This window comes from Nomascus leucogenys, chromosome 19 (assembly GCF_006542625.1).
Source record: "Nomascus leucogenys isolate Asia chromosome 19, Asia_NLE_v1, whole genome shotgun sequence".
Lineage (NCBI taxonomy): Eukaryota > Metazoa > Chordata > Mammalia > Primates > Hylobatidae > Nomascus > Nomascus leucogenys.
In genome coordinates, this window is record NC_044399.1 from 44,052,104 (window position 1) to 44,067,700 (window position 15,597).

The window sequence follows — 15,597 nt, forward strand, 5'->3', positions numbered from 1 at the left end:
TTCTCTTAAGAAAAGGGGAGGAAGGAAGCAAGCCAGCCAGGTAGCCAGGCTGAAAGCTCTAAAGGCAAAGTGCTACGCTTAGCAACAGGCCTTACTCACACATGGATGCGGTGAGCGAATTCCAGGTGCACATTCTTATTGACACCGGAATAATCCATGTCTAGAGTAAAGCCATGTCAAGTAAAAAGGATGACTCTTTTCATTAAGGATATGGGACTTCAGGTATTTTCTTCAGGTATAAAGAATTTCTTCTTTATACTCTTCTGTTTTCTTAATCAGTAAAAATTAATACAACTATTTTCATTTAAAACAGAAATTAATAAATTTAGGAAGCAGCATAATGTATTAAGCTTTCTTACCTAACTAAAAAAAAATAATACAATCAGTGGGGGGAAAGCAGAATTCAAAGAAATAAAAATACATATACCTATGAATTCTTTTATATAAAGAAATGTATTGACTCAATAATGCCATACTCGTACTCACCGTGCTACAACTAAAAACTGGTCAATCTGTCGATCCGTAAGTGGGCTATTTGGATCCCAAACTTTAACTTCCAATTTTGACTGTTCCCTCTCATCTGATTCTCCTGTCCAAAAATAAATAAAATGGAGTCTTGTTACTGACAAGGCATACCGTCTCATACCACTGATGACAACTGTCACCACAGCATTAGAAATGTTTACGTGTAAGGTAAGTGCCCATAGTTTTGGCATATTCTTTCAGACGCAGATGTACAACACCTCATTAAAGTGAACACTGATGATAATGACACCAAACTAACCAAAAGGTATCTTCATTTAGTCCTTAATGTTTATTTCTGGAGTAGCTGTATGTGAGAGGCAGTAAGTGCCATGCTAAGGGACATAAAGATGAAAAAGCAACAGGCTGGGTGCGGTCGCCCGCACCTATAATCTCGGCACTTTGGGAGGCCGAGGCAGACAGATCACTTGAGGCCAGAAGTTTGAAACAAGCCTGGTCAATATAGAGAAATCCTGTCTCTACTAAAAATACAAAAATTAGCCGGGTGTGGTAGCAGGCGCCTGTAATCCAAGCTACTGGGGAGGTTAAGGCACGAGAATCGCTTGAACCCGGAAGGTAGAGGTTGCAGTGAGCTGAGATTGCGCCACTGTACTCCAGCCTGGGTGACAGAGTAAGACTTTGTCTCAGAAAAAAACAAAGAAAGAAAGAAAGCATCACTTCCACAAGATGCTTAAACTATGCATAAATACATATGATATAAACCAAATAAATAGAATAAGAGACACATATTAATAGTTATAGCATAAGAATCTGAAAAGTAGAGAAATCATTTCAAGCTAGGTAAGAAACAATGTCATGAAGGAGATGGCATTTCTGCTAAGAACTAAAGCACCAGCAGGGGAAGATTTTTTAAAAAAGAAATGAGAACATGAACAAAATCACGGGGCATTAAAACGTCATAGAAAAGTAGCTCATAATGTCTGGAGTACTTTATGGAATGAGAGAAGATAGCTAAGAGAAGTGGGTTATGAACACATTACTGAAGATCCTACATAGATGTTTTTCGAAGAGATTTTATTTGGAGGTAATGAGAAGCCCTTGATTTTTCTGGTAAGGGAGTGACAAGAGCAGAACTAAACTTCAACTTTCAAAGCTAGTCACAGTTTATAATTTCCTCTGCAGAGATACCTGATAGAGAGAGACATAGCAGCCTCCTTTAAGAGTTCCCTCACAAGTAATGAGGGGCTGAAACATGGTTATGAGATTGGTAATAGAGCACAAAGAAAGGAGATTTGGGAATGTCCGTGACAGACTGGATGTAGAGTGTAGATTTCAAGTTTTGTGAGCTGTACTCACAGCATTGGCATTAGTAGAAAGAAGGAGGCTGGGCGTGGTGGCTCACACCTATAACCCCAGCACTTTGGGAAGCTGGGGCAGGAGGATTACTTGAGACCAGAAGTTCAAGACCAACCTGGGCAACACAGTGAGACCCCAACTCTACAAAAAATAAATAAAATTAGCCGTGTGTTGTGGCATATGCCTGTAGTCATAGCTACTCAGGAAGCTGAGGTGGAAAGGCTGCTTCAGCCCAGGAGGTCCAAGCTGTAGCGAGCCATAATCATACCACTGCATTCTAGCCTGGGTGTCACAAAACAAAACAAAAAAAGATACACAAACAGGAGGTAAGGGCCAAGAGAAGACTGACAATAATGCCGAATGCTTTGCTTTAGAATGTCTCACAAAGAGATAACTATTGAACAAGAGTCAATGTTAGGACAAATGATTGTAATGAAAAGTAGACTTGGGAGCCAATGGAATTTTGATTTATAGCTATGGATTCTTACTAGAATAAGAGCTCTTTAATGATAGGGACTGCTGGCTGGGCGTGGTGGCTCACGCTTGTAATCCCAGCACTTTGGGAGGCCGAGGTGGGTGGATCATGAGGTCAGGAGATCGAGACCATGGTGAAACCCCGTCTCTACTAAAAATACAAAAAAAAAATTAGCCGGGCGTGGTGGCGGGCGCCTGTAGTCCCAGCCACTCGGAGAGGCTGAGGCAGGAGAATGGCATGAACCCGGGAGGTGGAGCTTGCAGTGAGCCGAGATTGCACCACTGCACTCCAGCCTGGGCGACAGAGCGAGACTCCGTCTCAAAAAAAAAAAAAAAAAAAAAATGATAGGGACTGCTTTTGGCTTTGTTTTGCTTTTGATCACTGCATCTATAACATTAGGCTTGCAATGGCTGACATAATACTCTGAAGCTGAACGTTCCCCAGTGACTGACAAACCCAGGCTGTGGGCCGCCTAGGATAACAGCAAGCAGGTATCAATGGAAAGGAGAGGACAGAAGCAGGCATTCCATCTGCAGCCTCTTAAGTCAGGCCACTGTTGTTAGGTTAAAGACCTGCCCATTCTGTCCCTGGTTCAAAGGCAGGTAACCAGAGAGCCAACTGCCAACCCCAATATAAAATGACATAAAAAGAGTACAGCAGAGCTAGTACTAGGCCAAAAAGATCTAAGGTTTGAAAGGACTTCATTCTTTGTTTTGTTTACAATTCTTAGCATGCCAAGACAAGACACTCAACATTAGGTTCATTTTTAAAGACCAGTTAAAAATCAAAAAGTTGCAAGCCACATGAAACTTGAGAATGGAGAATGACATGATTAACCTGCCTATGTCTTTTTAAAAATAATTTAAATAAGGATAGACAGTAGCGGTAAAACATTTGAAATCTACATTTTAAATAACACACAAGAAATGATGTTGCTATTCAGTTTTAAGCCCCTTCTGTTGTATACTCCTGAACATAAGACTACAATTGATGTTTATTTTTCAAATTCAAGTCAGTTAAATTGATAAATTTTAATTCCACCCATACAGTCTGCAGCATATAGCAGAAGTAAGACTTAGAAGAATTCTAAATAAATTCACTGTAAACAATAATAAAACACTCTTGAAAGCATTTAAACTAACACCAAAAACATAGACAATCATGGGCTGAGAAGAAAAATAGCAAGAACAAAAAAATATAGAAATTCTCTATATCAAGCGATCATTTCAAACTAAGAGGAGACTCTCATTTTGAATAGACCAAATAATTACATTCATATCGGTTTGATCACTTCTTCACATGGAAAAAACTTTTAAAAAGCTCTTGAATGAACTTATTTAGAATTTTTATAATTAAATTTTTTTCAGCTACGCTAGCAACAATCTTTGGAATGGCCCTGGTAACAATGGAATGAGCCAAAAACTGAACCAAGATTAATTCCATGTTAATGTTCATTCCAGTCTCTATAATAATCTCCCCTTCCTCCTCCACGTATGATAATCTGGGCAATTCCAATCTGCTCAAGTGCCATATCATCAAAAAACACAGACCATGATGATCTCCCCTAACCTCTAAATTCCTACAAATGTATTTCCCAACTAAATGTGTGATTGTATATACAGCTTCCTATTTTCGCTTCATTTAATTTTGAAGAAATGTAGACCCAGCAACTATTTTAAATGTTAGCCCTAACCCTCCAGTTATATTTTTAAATCTCTACAAAATACTGACAAAGTACTTCTTAAGAATTTTGAGCACCAAGTGTTGTTCAAATACTCTGAAGAACTAAGGATTCCTAAAGGCCCTTTCTTAGGCAATTTGAAACATTCTTTGTTCCAAATACAATACGTTTTCTTTGCACCAGCCATCAGAGTACTATACTTTTTATATTATATGTAATTCAGAAACACACAAGGATGTCTTTTATCACCGTTTTTGCTCAATATTGTTCTGAAAGTTCTGGCCAACATATTAAGTTATGAATCAAAAGAATAATAAGTTACTATAATTTTTTAAAGTCACATTCATTTTGACAATAAAAATATAAAACACTAGGAAATAAAGTTGGAGATTTTATATAAAGAAATTTCAAAATTTTCAAAAGAAGATCAGATGATTTGAGTAAATAAAAAAGCAAGGCCAGGGTGCAGTGGCTCACATCTGTAATCCCAGCACTTTGGGAGGCCAAGGTAGGAGGATCATTTGAGGCCAGGAGTTTAAGAGCAGCCTGGTCAACACAGGGAGACCCAGTTTCTACTTCAACTGAAATCAAGAAGTGAGGTAAAACCAGAATATTTCACCTGAAAATATACTTCTTCAGCATATTTCCAGATGGCTATTCTGAGATCAATAAACACAAGATTAACCAGCCCTGAAAGGCTGTCTTTTATGGGGGGAGATCTGCATATGTAGAGGAAATCTACACTAGTGAAGTAAACTGCAAATGCAAACAGGATTTCTCCGAGGCCCCTTTAAATGAATCTAAGAAAGACTAACTTACAGGAAAAAGAGACCAAAGATCTGACATAGACACTTCACCCCAAGCTACACCTTTCTGAGGGCAGCTTGGAGATTACCTCGGAGTTTCATCCACATAACAAGGCAGCCATGCAGCCTTTGCTAGCCCTGCTCTCGCGTAACCTGTGTCACTAACTCCCTTCACCCTACTCTTTTTTTTTTTCTTTTTTTTCTTGTTGCCCACGCTGGAGTGCAATGCCGTGATCTCGGCTCACTGCAACTTCCACCTCCCGGGTTCAAGCCATTCTCCTGCCTCAGCCTCCTGAAGTAGCTGGGATTACAGGTGCCCACCACCACGACCAGCTAATTTTTTTGTATTTTTAGTTGAGACGGGGTTTCACCATGTTGGCCAGGCTGGTCTTGAACTCCTGACCTCAGGCGATCCACCCAACTCGGCCTCCCAAAGTGCTGGGATTACAGGAGTGAGCCACCACACCCGGCCTTTTTTTTTGAGACAAGGTCTCGCTCTGTCACCCTGGCTGGAGTACAGTGGCGGACAACCACAGCTCACTGCAGCTTCAACCTCCTGGGCTTATGCGACTCTCCGGCCTCAGCCTCCCAAAATAGCTGGGCCTACAGGCACTCACCACAATGCCCAGCTAATTTTTTATATTTTTAGTAGAGATGGGGTTTCACCATGTTGGCCAGGCTGGTCTCGAATTCCTGACCTCAAGTGATCCGCCAGCCTCAGCCTTCCAATTCCTAAGCGCTGGGATTATAAGCATGAGCCACCATGCCCAGCACCAATTCCCTATTCTTTTGGTAATCTCAGGATGGCAGTATTAAAAACTTCCATCATCTGGCTCTTCTTTGAGTCTCACAGTGTTTATATTTAAGTGTTTTTATAGAAGAGTCAAAAAGTTAAAAAAAAAAATAAAGTTGAGCAAGCTAATTTATTACTGAAGATAATTTTTAAATAAAATTAGTATAGCCTAAGTGTACAGTGTTTATAAAGTCCACAGTAATGTCCTAGTCCTTCACATCCACGTACCACTCACTCACTGACTCACCCAAAGCAACCTCCAGTGCTGCAAGCTCCATTCACGGTAAGTGCCCTACACAGTGGGTGCACCACTTATTATCTTTTTACTGTATTTTTACAATACCTTTTCTATACTTAGATATGTTTAGATACACAGTACTTACTATTGTGTTTTAATTCCCTACAGTATTCAGTATAGTAACATGCTGTACAGGTTTGTAGCCTGGGAGCAACAGGCTATACCATATAGCCTGGGTGTTTAGTAAGCTGCACCAATCTAGGTTTGTGGAAGTATGCTCTATGATGTTGGCACAGCAATGAAATCACCTAAGGACACATTTATCAGAATGTATTGCTGTCATTAGGTGATGCATGGCCATAAAAGAATTAGTTTTGGAAGTACATATAAAATGTTTTGAATATCTACAAATGAAATAGTTCTAAAATAAGGGAAAGGATTAACTCAACTGGATAAGATTATAATATATGGCAACAGTAATCAAAACAATGTTGTATGTACTACCATAAAAACAAACACAATCAAGGGCACGGTGGCTCATGCCTATAATCCCAGCACTTTGGGAGGCCGAGGCAGGAGGTTCACGAGGTCAGGAGATTGAGACCATCCTTGAAACCCCGCCTCTACTAAAAATACAAAAAAATTAGCTGGGCGAGGTGGTGGGAGCCTGTAGTCCCAGCTACTCGGGAGGCTGAGGCAGGAAAATGGCATGAACTCGGGAGGCGGAGCTTGCAGTGAACCGAGATCGTGCCACTGCACTCCAGCCTGGGTGACTGAGTGAGACTCCGTCTCAAAAAAAACCAAAGAAACAAAAAAAAAACCCAAACAAACACAATCAAATGTACAGAAATAGACCAGACCATATAATCATTTGTATTTGAAAATGTACATAGTATTATGTAAATATTAGCTAACATTGATTGAATGCTTACTATGTTCCTATAAATTTTTCATACCTGGCCTCTCCCCACTAGGTGCCCCTTCCCACCTCTATCCCTCTACCAGACGTGACAACTAAAATGTCTAATATTGTCTAATTCTCCTGGAGGACAAAATTGCCCTATGGCTGAAAATTCCTGTTTTATATGATGGCAATCAATACCTGCTTAAACAATTCTTACAGGTCAGTGTTTCTAAGTTAACGACTATCCACTACATTGTTAAGAAGTTCATATTCTGCAAAACTACCAATTGAAGGTAATAGGGTTTATGAAAAAATAGGATAAAACTTGCAAAACCTAGGAAAGTTGGTAACCAGAGCATTCCAAAAAAAGTAACAATCATAATAAAACAATTAAATCTCTATTGCCATTTGCACCAAGCATAAAGGTCCGCTGATCTTTTATCTCCTTAAATCCTGGACTCATGCTTCTTCCACTGAGCTGTAGGTCCCTTTTTACAGCTTCAAATAAATTAAAAATTGAATCCAGAATGCAATTTTTCCCCCAAACACTGAAGGAAATATCTTCAGAGTCTCTTCATCTGTAACTCAAAGCTTCCCCATATAGTTTTAACACAGTGGAAAGTGCCTCAGATTTTCAGACCACAAAATCAGCCACTGCTTAAATCAAAGGAAGGCACTTTTGTAAAAATTTCCACTTGCTCTTTCTTAAACTCTCCTTATCTGTGAGAACACTTGTTTCCCTTATTGCTGGGGAAAGCCACATATGAACTGACACAATTTTCACTCTATACTAACATTTTCCTGTTTGCCAACAGAATATGAGTTAATACAAGTTTTAAGTGCATACAGTGTAACAAAAGATATACTATTTTAATTCTTTAACACTCAAAAAGAGTAAAGAGTGTGATTGGTGAGAACAGCTTTTTTTTTTTTTTTTTTTTGGAGAGGGAGTCTCACTCTGTCACCCATGCTGGAGTGCAGTGGTACGACCTCAGCTCACTGCAACCTCTGCCTCCTGCGTTCAAGCGATTCTCCTGCCTCAGCCTCCCGAGTAGCTGAGATTACAGGTACCCACCACCACACTCGGCTAATTTTTGTATTTTTTAGTAGAGATGGGGTTTCACCATGGTTGGTCAAGCTGGTCTCGAACTCCTGACCTCAAATGATCTGCCCACCTCAGCCTCCCAAAGTGCTGGGATTACAGGCATGAGCCACTGCACCCGGCCGATAACAGCTATTAAATGAGTGGTACTAGAGGCCAGGGGGAGAGGACTGTAACAGCTGGGAGCTGTGCTAACTGCATGACAAGAATTACCTCATTTGCTCATCACAACGATATAATGTACTACATACACTATCATTCCCTGTTTAAAGAGAAAGAAACGGGAACTTGGAGGGGTTAATCATTTCCCCAAGGTTACTCAATTAAAACATAGTAGAGTCAGGATTACCCAAACTTGTGAACCTAGAGTCATTTTCGTTTAATAATTTAAGGTTGTCATAACATACTTTAACAGTTAAAATTTAAATTTAATATGTAAAACAAATTTTTCTTAAAATTCCGATGTTATAATACATTTAAATAATGACTCAAAACTTCTCTTTTATGGAAAATTTTCTATGTGGTTTATTCAAACTCAGTGAAAGATGTAAAATCTAAAAGACACCTTTACTTTCATTTGTAAACTACATACTCTTTTCAGATCTCTAGAGTTTGTTAGGTGATGGGTAGCCATAAATGAATTTAAAAATCGAAAAGCCACAAAAAGATTTATTCCCTAGCAAGACAAATGCTGCAACAATCTCTTAGTATCCATCAAGACATGTTCACAAAGAAAGCAAGCCTGTAACATATCCTGGCAGAGTGCTGCTGCTGCCACCTACCCAAGATATTAATTCCAGTTCTACATTCCATGCCAATGCAAATTAGAATCTGGCCACTGGTGGAAATGTACCCACTCAGGAGTACTAAAAGGGTTAGGAAGAATGGATTCCAGCAAATCCTAAACATCTGTTCTTGAATATGATATGTCCTACTATTTAACTTCCCTGCAATCAGGTACTAGCTACATATGGGAGTTTCTGTGATGGCAATGACCATGTTTTTCAAGTGTGATTAATTACTGGTATACCTACTGGTATCCCCACTCCTTCTCCCCCAAAAAAATAGTCATTAGAAAAAAGAAGGGTGGCTGGGCACAGAGGCTCATGCTTGTAATCCCAGCACCTTGGGAGGCCAAGGCAGGTGGATCACCTGAGGTCAGGAGTTCGAGACCAGCCTGGCCAACACGGCGAAACCCTGTCCCTGCTAAAAATACAAAAATTAGCTGGGTGTGGTGGCAGGCACCTGTAATCCCAGCCACTTGGGAGGCTGATGCAGGAGAATCGCTTGAACCTGGGAGGCAGAGGTTGCAGTGAGCTGAGATCACGCCACTGCACTCCAGCCTGGGCAACAAGAGCGAAACTCTGTTTCAAAAAAAAAGAAGAGTTCTTTAAACTTTGCATCTACCCAGTTGCCTGATTACAAGTGAAAAGAAACATTCTGCATATGCTTTAATGCTTCAGGCTGAAATAAGAGTTCAAAATGGCTTCTACATTTATGATGAAAAATATGGTATTTTTCAATAAAATCGATAAATCTGTTGTTTTTGTTAGAGATGAATACTTAACAAAGAAAACTACCAAGTTATAAAATGTAAAAATAAATACTCAGAAGTAGCCTTGAAGAAAGGAAAGGTATTCCTTGTTTCTGGTTAAAACATTCCAAGACTGCTGGCAGTGGGAGGCGGGGTGGGAGGCAGGTGGGGTGGGGGGATGGCACACACCTGTAATCCCAGCACTTTGGGACGCCAAGGTGGACAGATCGCTTGAAGTCAGGAGTTCAAGACCAGCCTGGCCAAAAAGGCAAAACCCCATCTCTACTAAAACTACAAAAAAAATTAGCCGGGCTTGGTGGCACATGTCTATAATCCCAGCTACTCGAGAGGTCGAGGCACAGGAATCGTTTGAACCCACGGGGCGGAAGCTGCAGTGAGCCAAGATTGTGCCACTGCACTTCAGCCTGGGCAACAGAGCGAGACTCTGTCTCTAAAAAAAAGTTTTTCTCTGTTGCCTGCGATGCACTGTAGCATGTGATGTGAGCATAGGTTAAACAGCTGACATAGCATTTTACCTATGGTAGACTTCCTTCCTCTTTTTTTCTGTTTTTGTTTGTAGACGGAGTCTCACTCTGTCACCCAGGCTGGAGTGCAGTGGCGCGATCTCGGCTCACTGCAACCTCTGCCTCCCGGGTTCCACGCCATTCTCCTGCCTCAGCCTCCCGAGTAGCTGGGACTATAGGCGCCCGCCACCAAGGCCGGCTAATTTTTTGTATTTTTAGTAGAGACGGGGTTTCACCATGTTAGCCAGGATGGTCTCAATCTCCTGACCTCGTGATCCGCCTGCCTCGGCCTCCCAAAGTGCTGGGATTACAGGCGTGAGCCACCGCGCCCGGCCAGTAGACTTCTTTCAAAAACAGAGACAACCCTCTCAAACCCTGCCACTGCTTTGCCAACTAAGTTTATGTAATATTCCAAACCCTTCATTGCCATTTCAACAGTGTTCACAACATCTTCACCAGGAGTAGATTCCATCTCAAGAAACCACTTTCTTTGCTCATCCATAAGAATCAACTACTCATTCATCCAAGTTTTACCACAAGATTGCAGCAATTCAGTCAGTCACATCTTCAGGGCCCACTCTCACTGTAGTTTTCTTGCATATTATATCCACCATAACTACAGTTACTTCCGCCACTGAAGTTGTAAACCCTTCAAAGTTATCCACGAGTGTTGGAATCAACTTCTTCTAAACTCCTGTTAATATTAATATTTTGACCTCCTCCTATCAATTACAATTGTTGTCACTGGCATCTAGAATGGAGAATCCTTTCCAGAAGGTTTTCGATTGACTACTCAGATCCATCAGAGGAATCATTATCTATGGCAAGTATAGCCTTAGGTGATGTTATTTCTTAATAATAAAATGTGAAAGTCAAAATTTCTCCTTGATCCATAGGCTCCAGAATGGATGTTGTCTCAGCAGTCATGCAAACAACATTCACCTCCTTGTACATCCCCATTAGAGGTCTTGGGTGATAAGGAGCATTATCAATGAGCAGTTTTTGAAAAGAATTCTGAAAGGAATCCTTTTTCCTAAGCAGTAGGTCTCAATAGCGAGCTTAAAATATTCAGTAAACCATGCTGTAAACAGAGGTGCTGTCATTTAGGCTTTGTTGTTCTATTTACGGGACACAGGCAGAGCAGATTTAGTGTAATTCTTAAGGGGTCTGGGATTTTTGGAATGGCAAAAGAGGATTGGCTTCAAGTCACCAGCTGCATTAGTCACTAATCAGAGAGTCAGCCTGTCCTTTGATGCTTCTAGCTATGAAAGTCCTAGATGGCATCTTCTTCCAATAGAAAGCTGTTTTATCTACATTGAAACTCTGTTGTTTAGCATAGGAGCCTCCATCAGTGACCTTAGCTAGATTTGGATAACTTGCTGCAGCTTCTACATCAGCACTTGCTGCTTTACTTGCATTTTTATGTTATGATGAAGAATTTTTTCCTTAAACCCCATGAACCAACCTCTGCTAGCTTCAAACTTTTCTTCTCCAGCTTCCTCACCTCTCAGTCTTCATAGAATTGAAGAGAGTTAGCGCCCTGCTCTGGATTAGGCTTTGGCTTAAAGGAATGTTCTTGGTGGTTTGATCTTCTATCTAGGCCACTAAGACATTCTCCATGGTATCAGCAGTAAAGCAGTAAGGCTGTTTTTTCTTTTTTTTTTTTTTTTTTTAGACAAAGTCTCACTCTGTTGCCCAAGCTGGAGTGTAGCGACACAATCTTGGCTCACTCCAACCCCTCTGCCTTCGAGGTTCAAGGGATTCTCTTGCCTCAGCCTCCCGAGTAGTTGGGAATACAGGCATACACCATCATACTTGGCTAGTTTTTGTATTTTTAGTAGAGATGGCGTTTCACCATGTTGACCAGGCTGGTCTCGAACTCCTGGTCTCAAGTAATCCACCTGCTGCAGCCCCCCAAAGTGCTGGGATTAAAGGCACGAGCCACTGCACCCAGCCTGTTTTGCTTTTTTTATGATTCATGTGTGTTCACTGGTGTAGTTTTTTTTTTTTTTTTTTTTTTTTTTGAGACAGAGTCTCGCTCTGTCGCCCAGGCTGGAGTGTGGAGTAGCACTTTTAATTTCCTTCAAGAACTTTTCCTTTGCATTCACAACTTGGCTAACTGGGGGAAGAGGCCTGGCTTTTGGCCTGTCTTGGCTTCTGACATGCCTTCCTCACTAGCTTCATTTCTTGCTTTTGATTTAAAGTGAGAGACATGCTACTTTTCCTTTCACTTGAACACTTATAGGCCACTGCAGGGTTATTAACTGGCTTAAGTTCAATATTGTTGTGTCTCATAAAATAGGGAGACCCCAGGAGAGAGAAAGAGGCAGGGAAGGGACAGTCAGTGGAGCACTCAGAACACACAGCATTTATCAATTCAGTTTATCCTTTCATATGGGTACGGTTCGTGGCCCCAAAACAATTACAATAGTTACATCTAAGATCACTGATCACAGATCACCATAACAGATATTATAATAATGAAAAGGTTTGAAATGTTTCAAGAATTACCAAAATTTGACACAGAGACACTGTCCTTTTGGAAAAATGGCACCAAATGACTTGCTCAACAGGGTTGCCACAAACCTTCAATTTTTTAAAAAACTAGATATATATGAAGTGTAGTAAAAACAAAGTACATTAAAATGTGGTAATTTTGTACTTCTAAAATTGGAAGTGCTGGCCAGACCACACCTATAATAGCATCACCTTTGGGAGTCCGAGGTGGGAGGATTGTTTGAGGCCAGGAGATCAAGACCAGCCTTGGCAACATAGCGAGGCCTCATGTCTATTTTTTTTTTTTTTTTTTTTTTTTTTTTTTTACAAAGAACAGTAAAATTGCAAGTGCTTATAACTTTTAGACTTTGCCCTGAACATTGCCTCTTCTACATGAGGACATGTATATTTGAGTTTCAAGATATATTTGTTTCACAAAACTGCAAACATGCAGAAAAACATACCTTCTAACAGCATTTCTGGAATGTCTGCTTGATATCTAGGTCCCACTCTGATTTCACCTTTGTCAGCTAATAGTGTTTTCAATGAGGGGTCATAGACCAATGAGTAGAAGAAGGTATCCTGAAAAATATGACAAAATACATAGGTATACTTAATTCCTTCTACTTTTTATAAAGCATTAAAATCAGTGTTGCTATAATGAACACATAAACCCCAGAGAGTATATAAAATTTCATTTTGGTGAATAAACTCATAAATCTTTAAGGAGAGCATGGTGTTACTGTCATCATGTAAAACAGTACAAAATTAAATCAAGCCAAAAGAAACAGCTTGAAACAAAGTAGATTATAAAGTTCTATTATTTGTTTTAGTCTAAAAGAAAACCATTCGCTCTCTAAAGCAGAGTTTCAAAAGCTAGCAAATTAAACCATAACTCCAAGGTAAGACACCTAAAGTCAAATCATCTTATAAACTTCTGAAGTACACACTAAACGGAAGGGAAGACTTCACAGATACCAGGTACTCTTACTTTTGTAATGTCCATCCCAGTTTTTAGTCAAAAGATTAAAAAGTATACATATCTCACATTAAACCACACGAGTTGAACTTACATGTGGTTTACTGTTATAATAATACCACTTTGTAAATATTCAATTAAACATGTATTAACTATAGTTCTGCAGTTCTTTAAGTACTGAGGCATACATATGTATATATATAGATATACAAACATAGCTATATACACGCTCACCAACAGCACACACACCAAAATTTCCAATCCTCCTTTACAAAGCTCATATGTCCTTGTTTCTGAGCCTAATGGGCAAAATGACCTGGCACCAGTCCTTTGTTGAATTCCATATAACCACTAGAGATTATCTGAACCAGAAGCAGAAGTCCTGTCTTCTGCTTCCCACTATGATCCCAAAGGTCATCGGCTGCCCAATTCTCTGTATTATATCCTGGAAGGACCTGTCCCTACTACCAGAACTTTACCAAGCCGCAGCAAAGGAAACTGCAAATAAAAGATTATCTGTTAGACAGTAAAAGTCTCTCCTATGGGAGATCTTACATACTGTGATAAGGGGAAAGGGAAAAAAAACAGAGTTATTCCATCCACTGAGAAATTCTGTGCTGTACTTTATTCACTGCTCACTGTCAGGAAAAAAGTTTAAACAAAAAAGCTGTTAAAAAAAAAAAGGGGGGGGACACCAATACGTGACAATTTATGCATATTGTTAAAGTGCTATCTAAGGAAAAGAAGAAATCTGCAGGAATAAATAAAACAACCAGCTTAGGCCAGGCACAGTGGCTCATGCCTATAATCCCAGCACTTTGGGAGGCTGAGGCGGGCGGATCACCTGAGGTCAGGAGTTCGAGACTAGCCTGGCCAACATGGTGAAATCCCGTCTCTACTAAAAATAGAAAAATTAGCCGGGCGTGGTGGCAGGCACCTGTAATCCCAGCTGCTCAGGAGGCTGAGGCAGGAGAATCGCTTGAACACAGGAGGCGGAGGTTGCAGTGAGCCAAGATTGCACCATTGCACTCCTGCCTGGGGGACAAGAGCGAGACTTCGTCTCAAAGAAAAAAAAAAACAACTTAACAAAGCTACAGGGGATGATCACTATGTAATCGGAATTGTTTAATTTTTTGTTTGCTCTACAGACATGAGTAATAAATATTACTCAGTAACTGAAGTTATTGCCACTGACTCAACATCAGATTTTGTTTTTCTTTTTTTTTAATAGAGACGAGGTCTCACTATGTTGCCTAGGCTGGTCTCAAACTCCTGGGCTCAAGCAATCCTCCTGCCTCAACCTCCCAAAGTGCTGGGATCACAGACATGAGCCCCCACACGCAGCCACCATCAGATGTAAAAGCAAAGATACTTCAGGTCACTTGTTATCTGTAAAATCTATTAGCATGGTACTCCAATAAAAACAGGAGCTTGCCATACTCTACAATATAATGAGATGAAATGATTATTTGGGTCATATAAGTTGCTTAAAATCCTTAGATTTGTATGTCCTGATATGGGAAAATATTCAAAATATGTTTGGTTTATAATAGAAGTTGTAAAAAAGAAGAAGAAAAGGTTCCAGATAGGCCAATTTCAAGAACACAGAGTTAAAAGTAAAGGATGATAATTACAAAGTTATTCTTTGGGTTACTGTCTTCAACTATGCCAATCTCAATATTTTATTTTTAAGTTTTTATATATTTAGGGGGTACAAGTGCAGAGTTCTTATATGCATACACTGTGTCATGGTAAAGTCTAGGCTTTTAGTGTACCCATCACCTGAATAGTGAACAGTGTACCCAACAGGTAATTTTTCAGTCCTCACCCTTCTCCAATGTCTATTTTTTTTTTTTTTTTTTTTTTTTTTAAGAAAGATCTCACTCTGTCACCCAGACTGGAGGTACAGTAGCATGATCTCGGCTCACTGCAACCTCCGCCTCCCAGATCCAAGGGATTCTCCTACCTCAACCTCCCGAGCAGCTGGGATTACAGGCATGCGCCACCACACCTGGTTAATTTTTGAATGGCCCAGCTAATTTTTGTATTTTTAGTAGATACAGGCTTTTACCATATTGGTCAGGCTGGTCTCGAACTCCTGACCTCGTGATTTGCCCACCTCGGCCTCCCAAAGCACTGGGATTACATGTGTGAGCCACCACGTTCGGCCGAAAAAAAAAATTTAATACAATGAAATGCATTGAATGTTTTGCCTCTTTCTTTCTG

At 40.2% G+C, this 15,597-nt stretch overlaps 1 protein-coding gene across 11 annotated transcripts in view; it reads right to left on the bottom strand.

Annotated features, from left to right (window-relative positions):
- MTA3 (metastasis associated 1 family member 3) overlaps positions 1–15,597 on the bottom strand; it is a 271,716-nt gene that overhangs the window by 99,513 nt on the left and 156,606 nt on the right. For all 11 annotated transcript variants that reach the window (XR_004026930.1, XM_030799376.1, XM_030799379.1 and 8 more), the window contains exons 6-7: positions 12,857–12,974; positions 487–589 (exon numbers count right to left, since the gene is read on the bottom strand). Coding sequence is in view for 10 of the 11 variants with exons in the window: in XM_030799376.1 (XP_030655236.1) it covers positions 487–589; positions 12,857–12,974 (221 nt within the window). In the remaining variant the exon portion in view is untranslated. The remainder of the gene's footprint in view (positions 1–486; positions 590–12,856; positions 12,975–15,597) is intronic.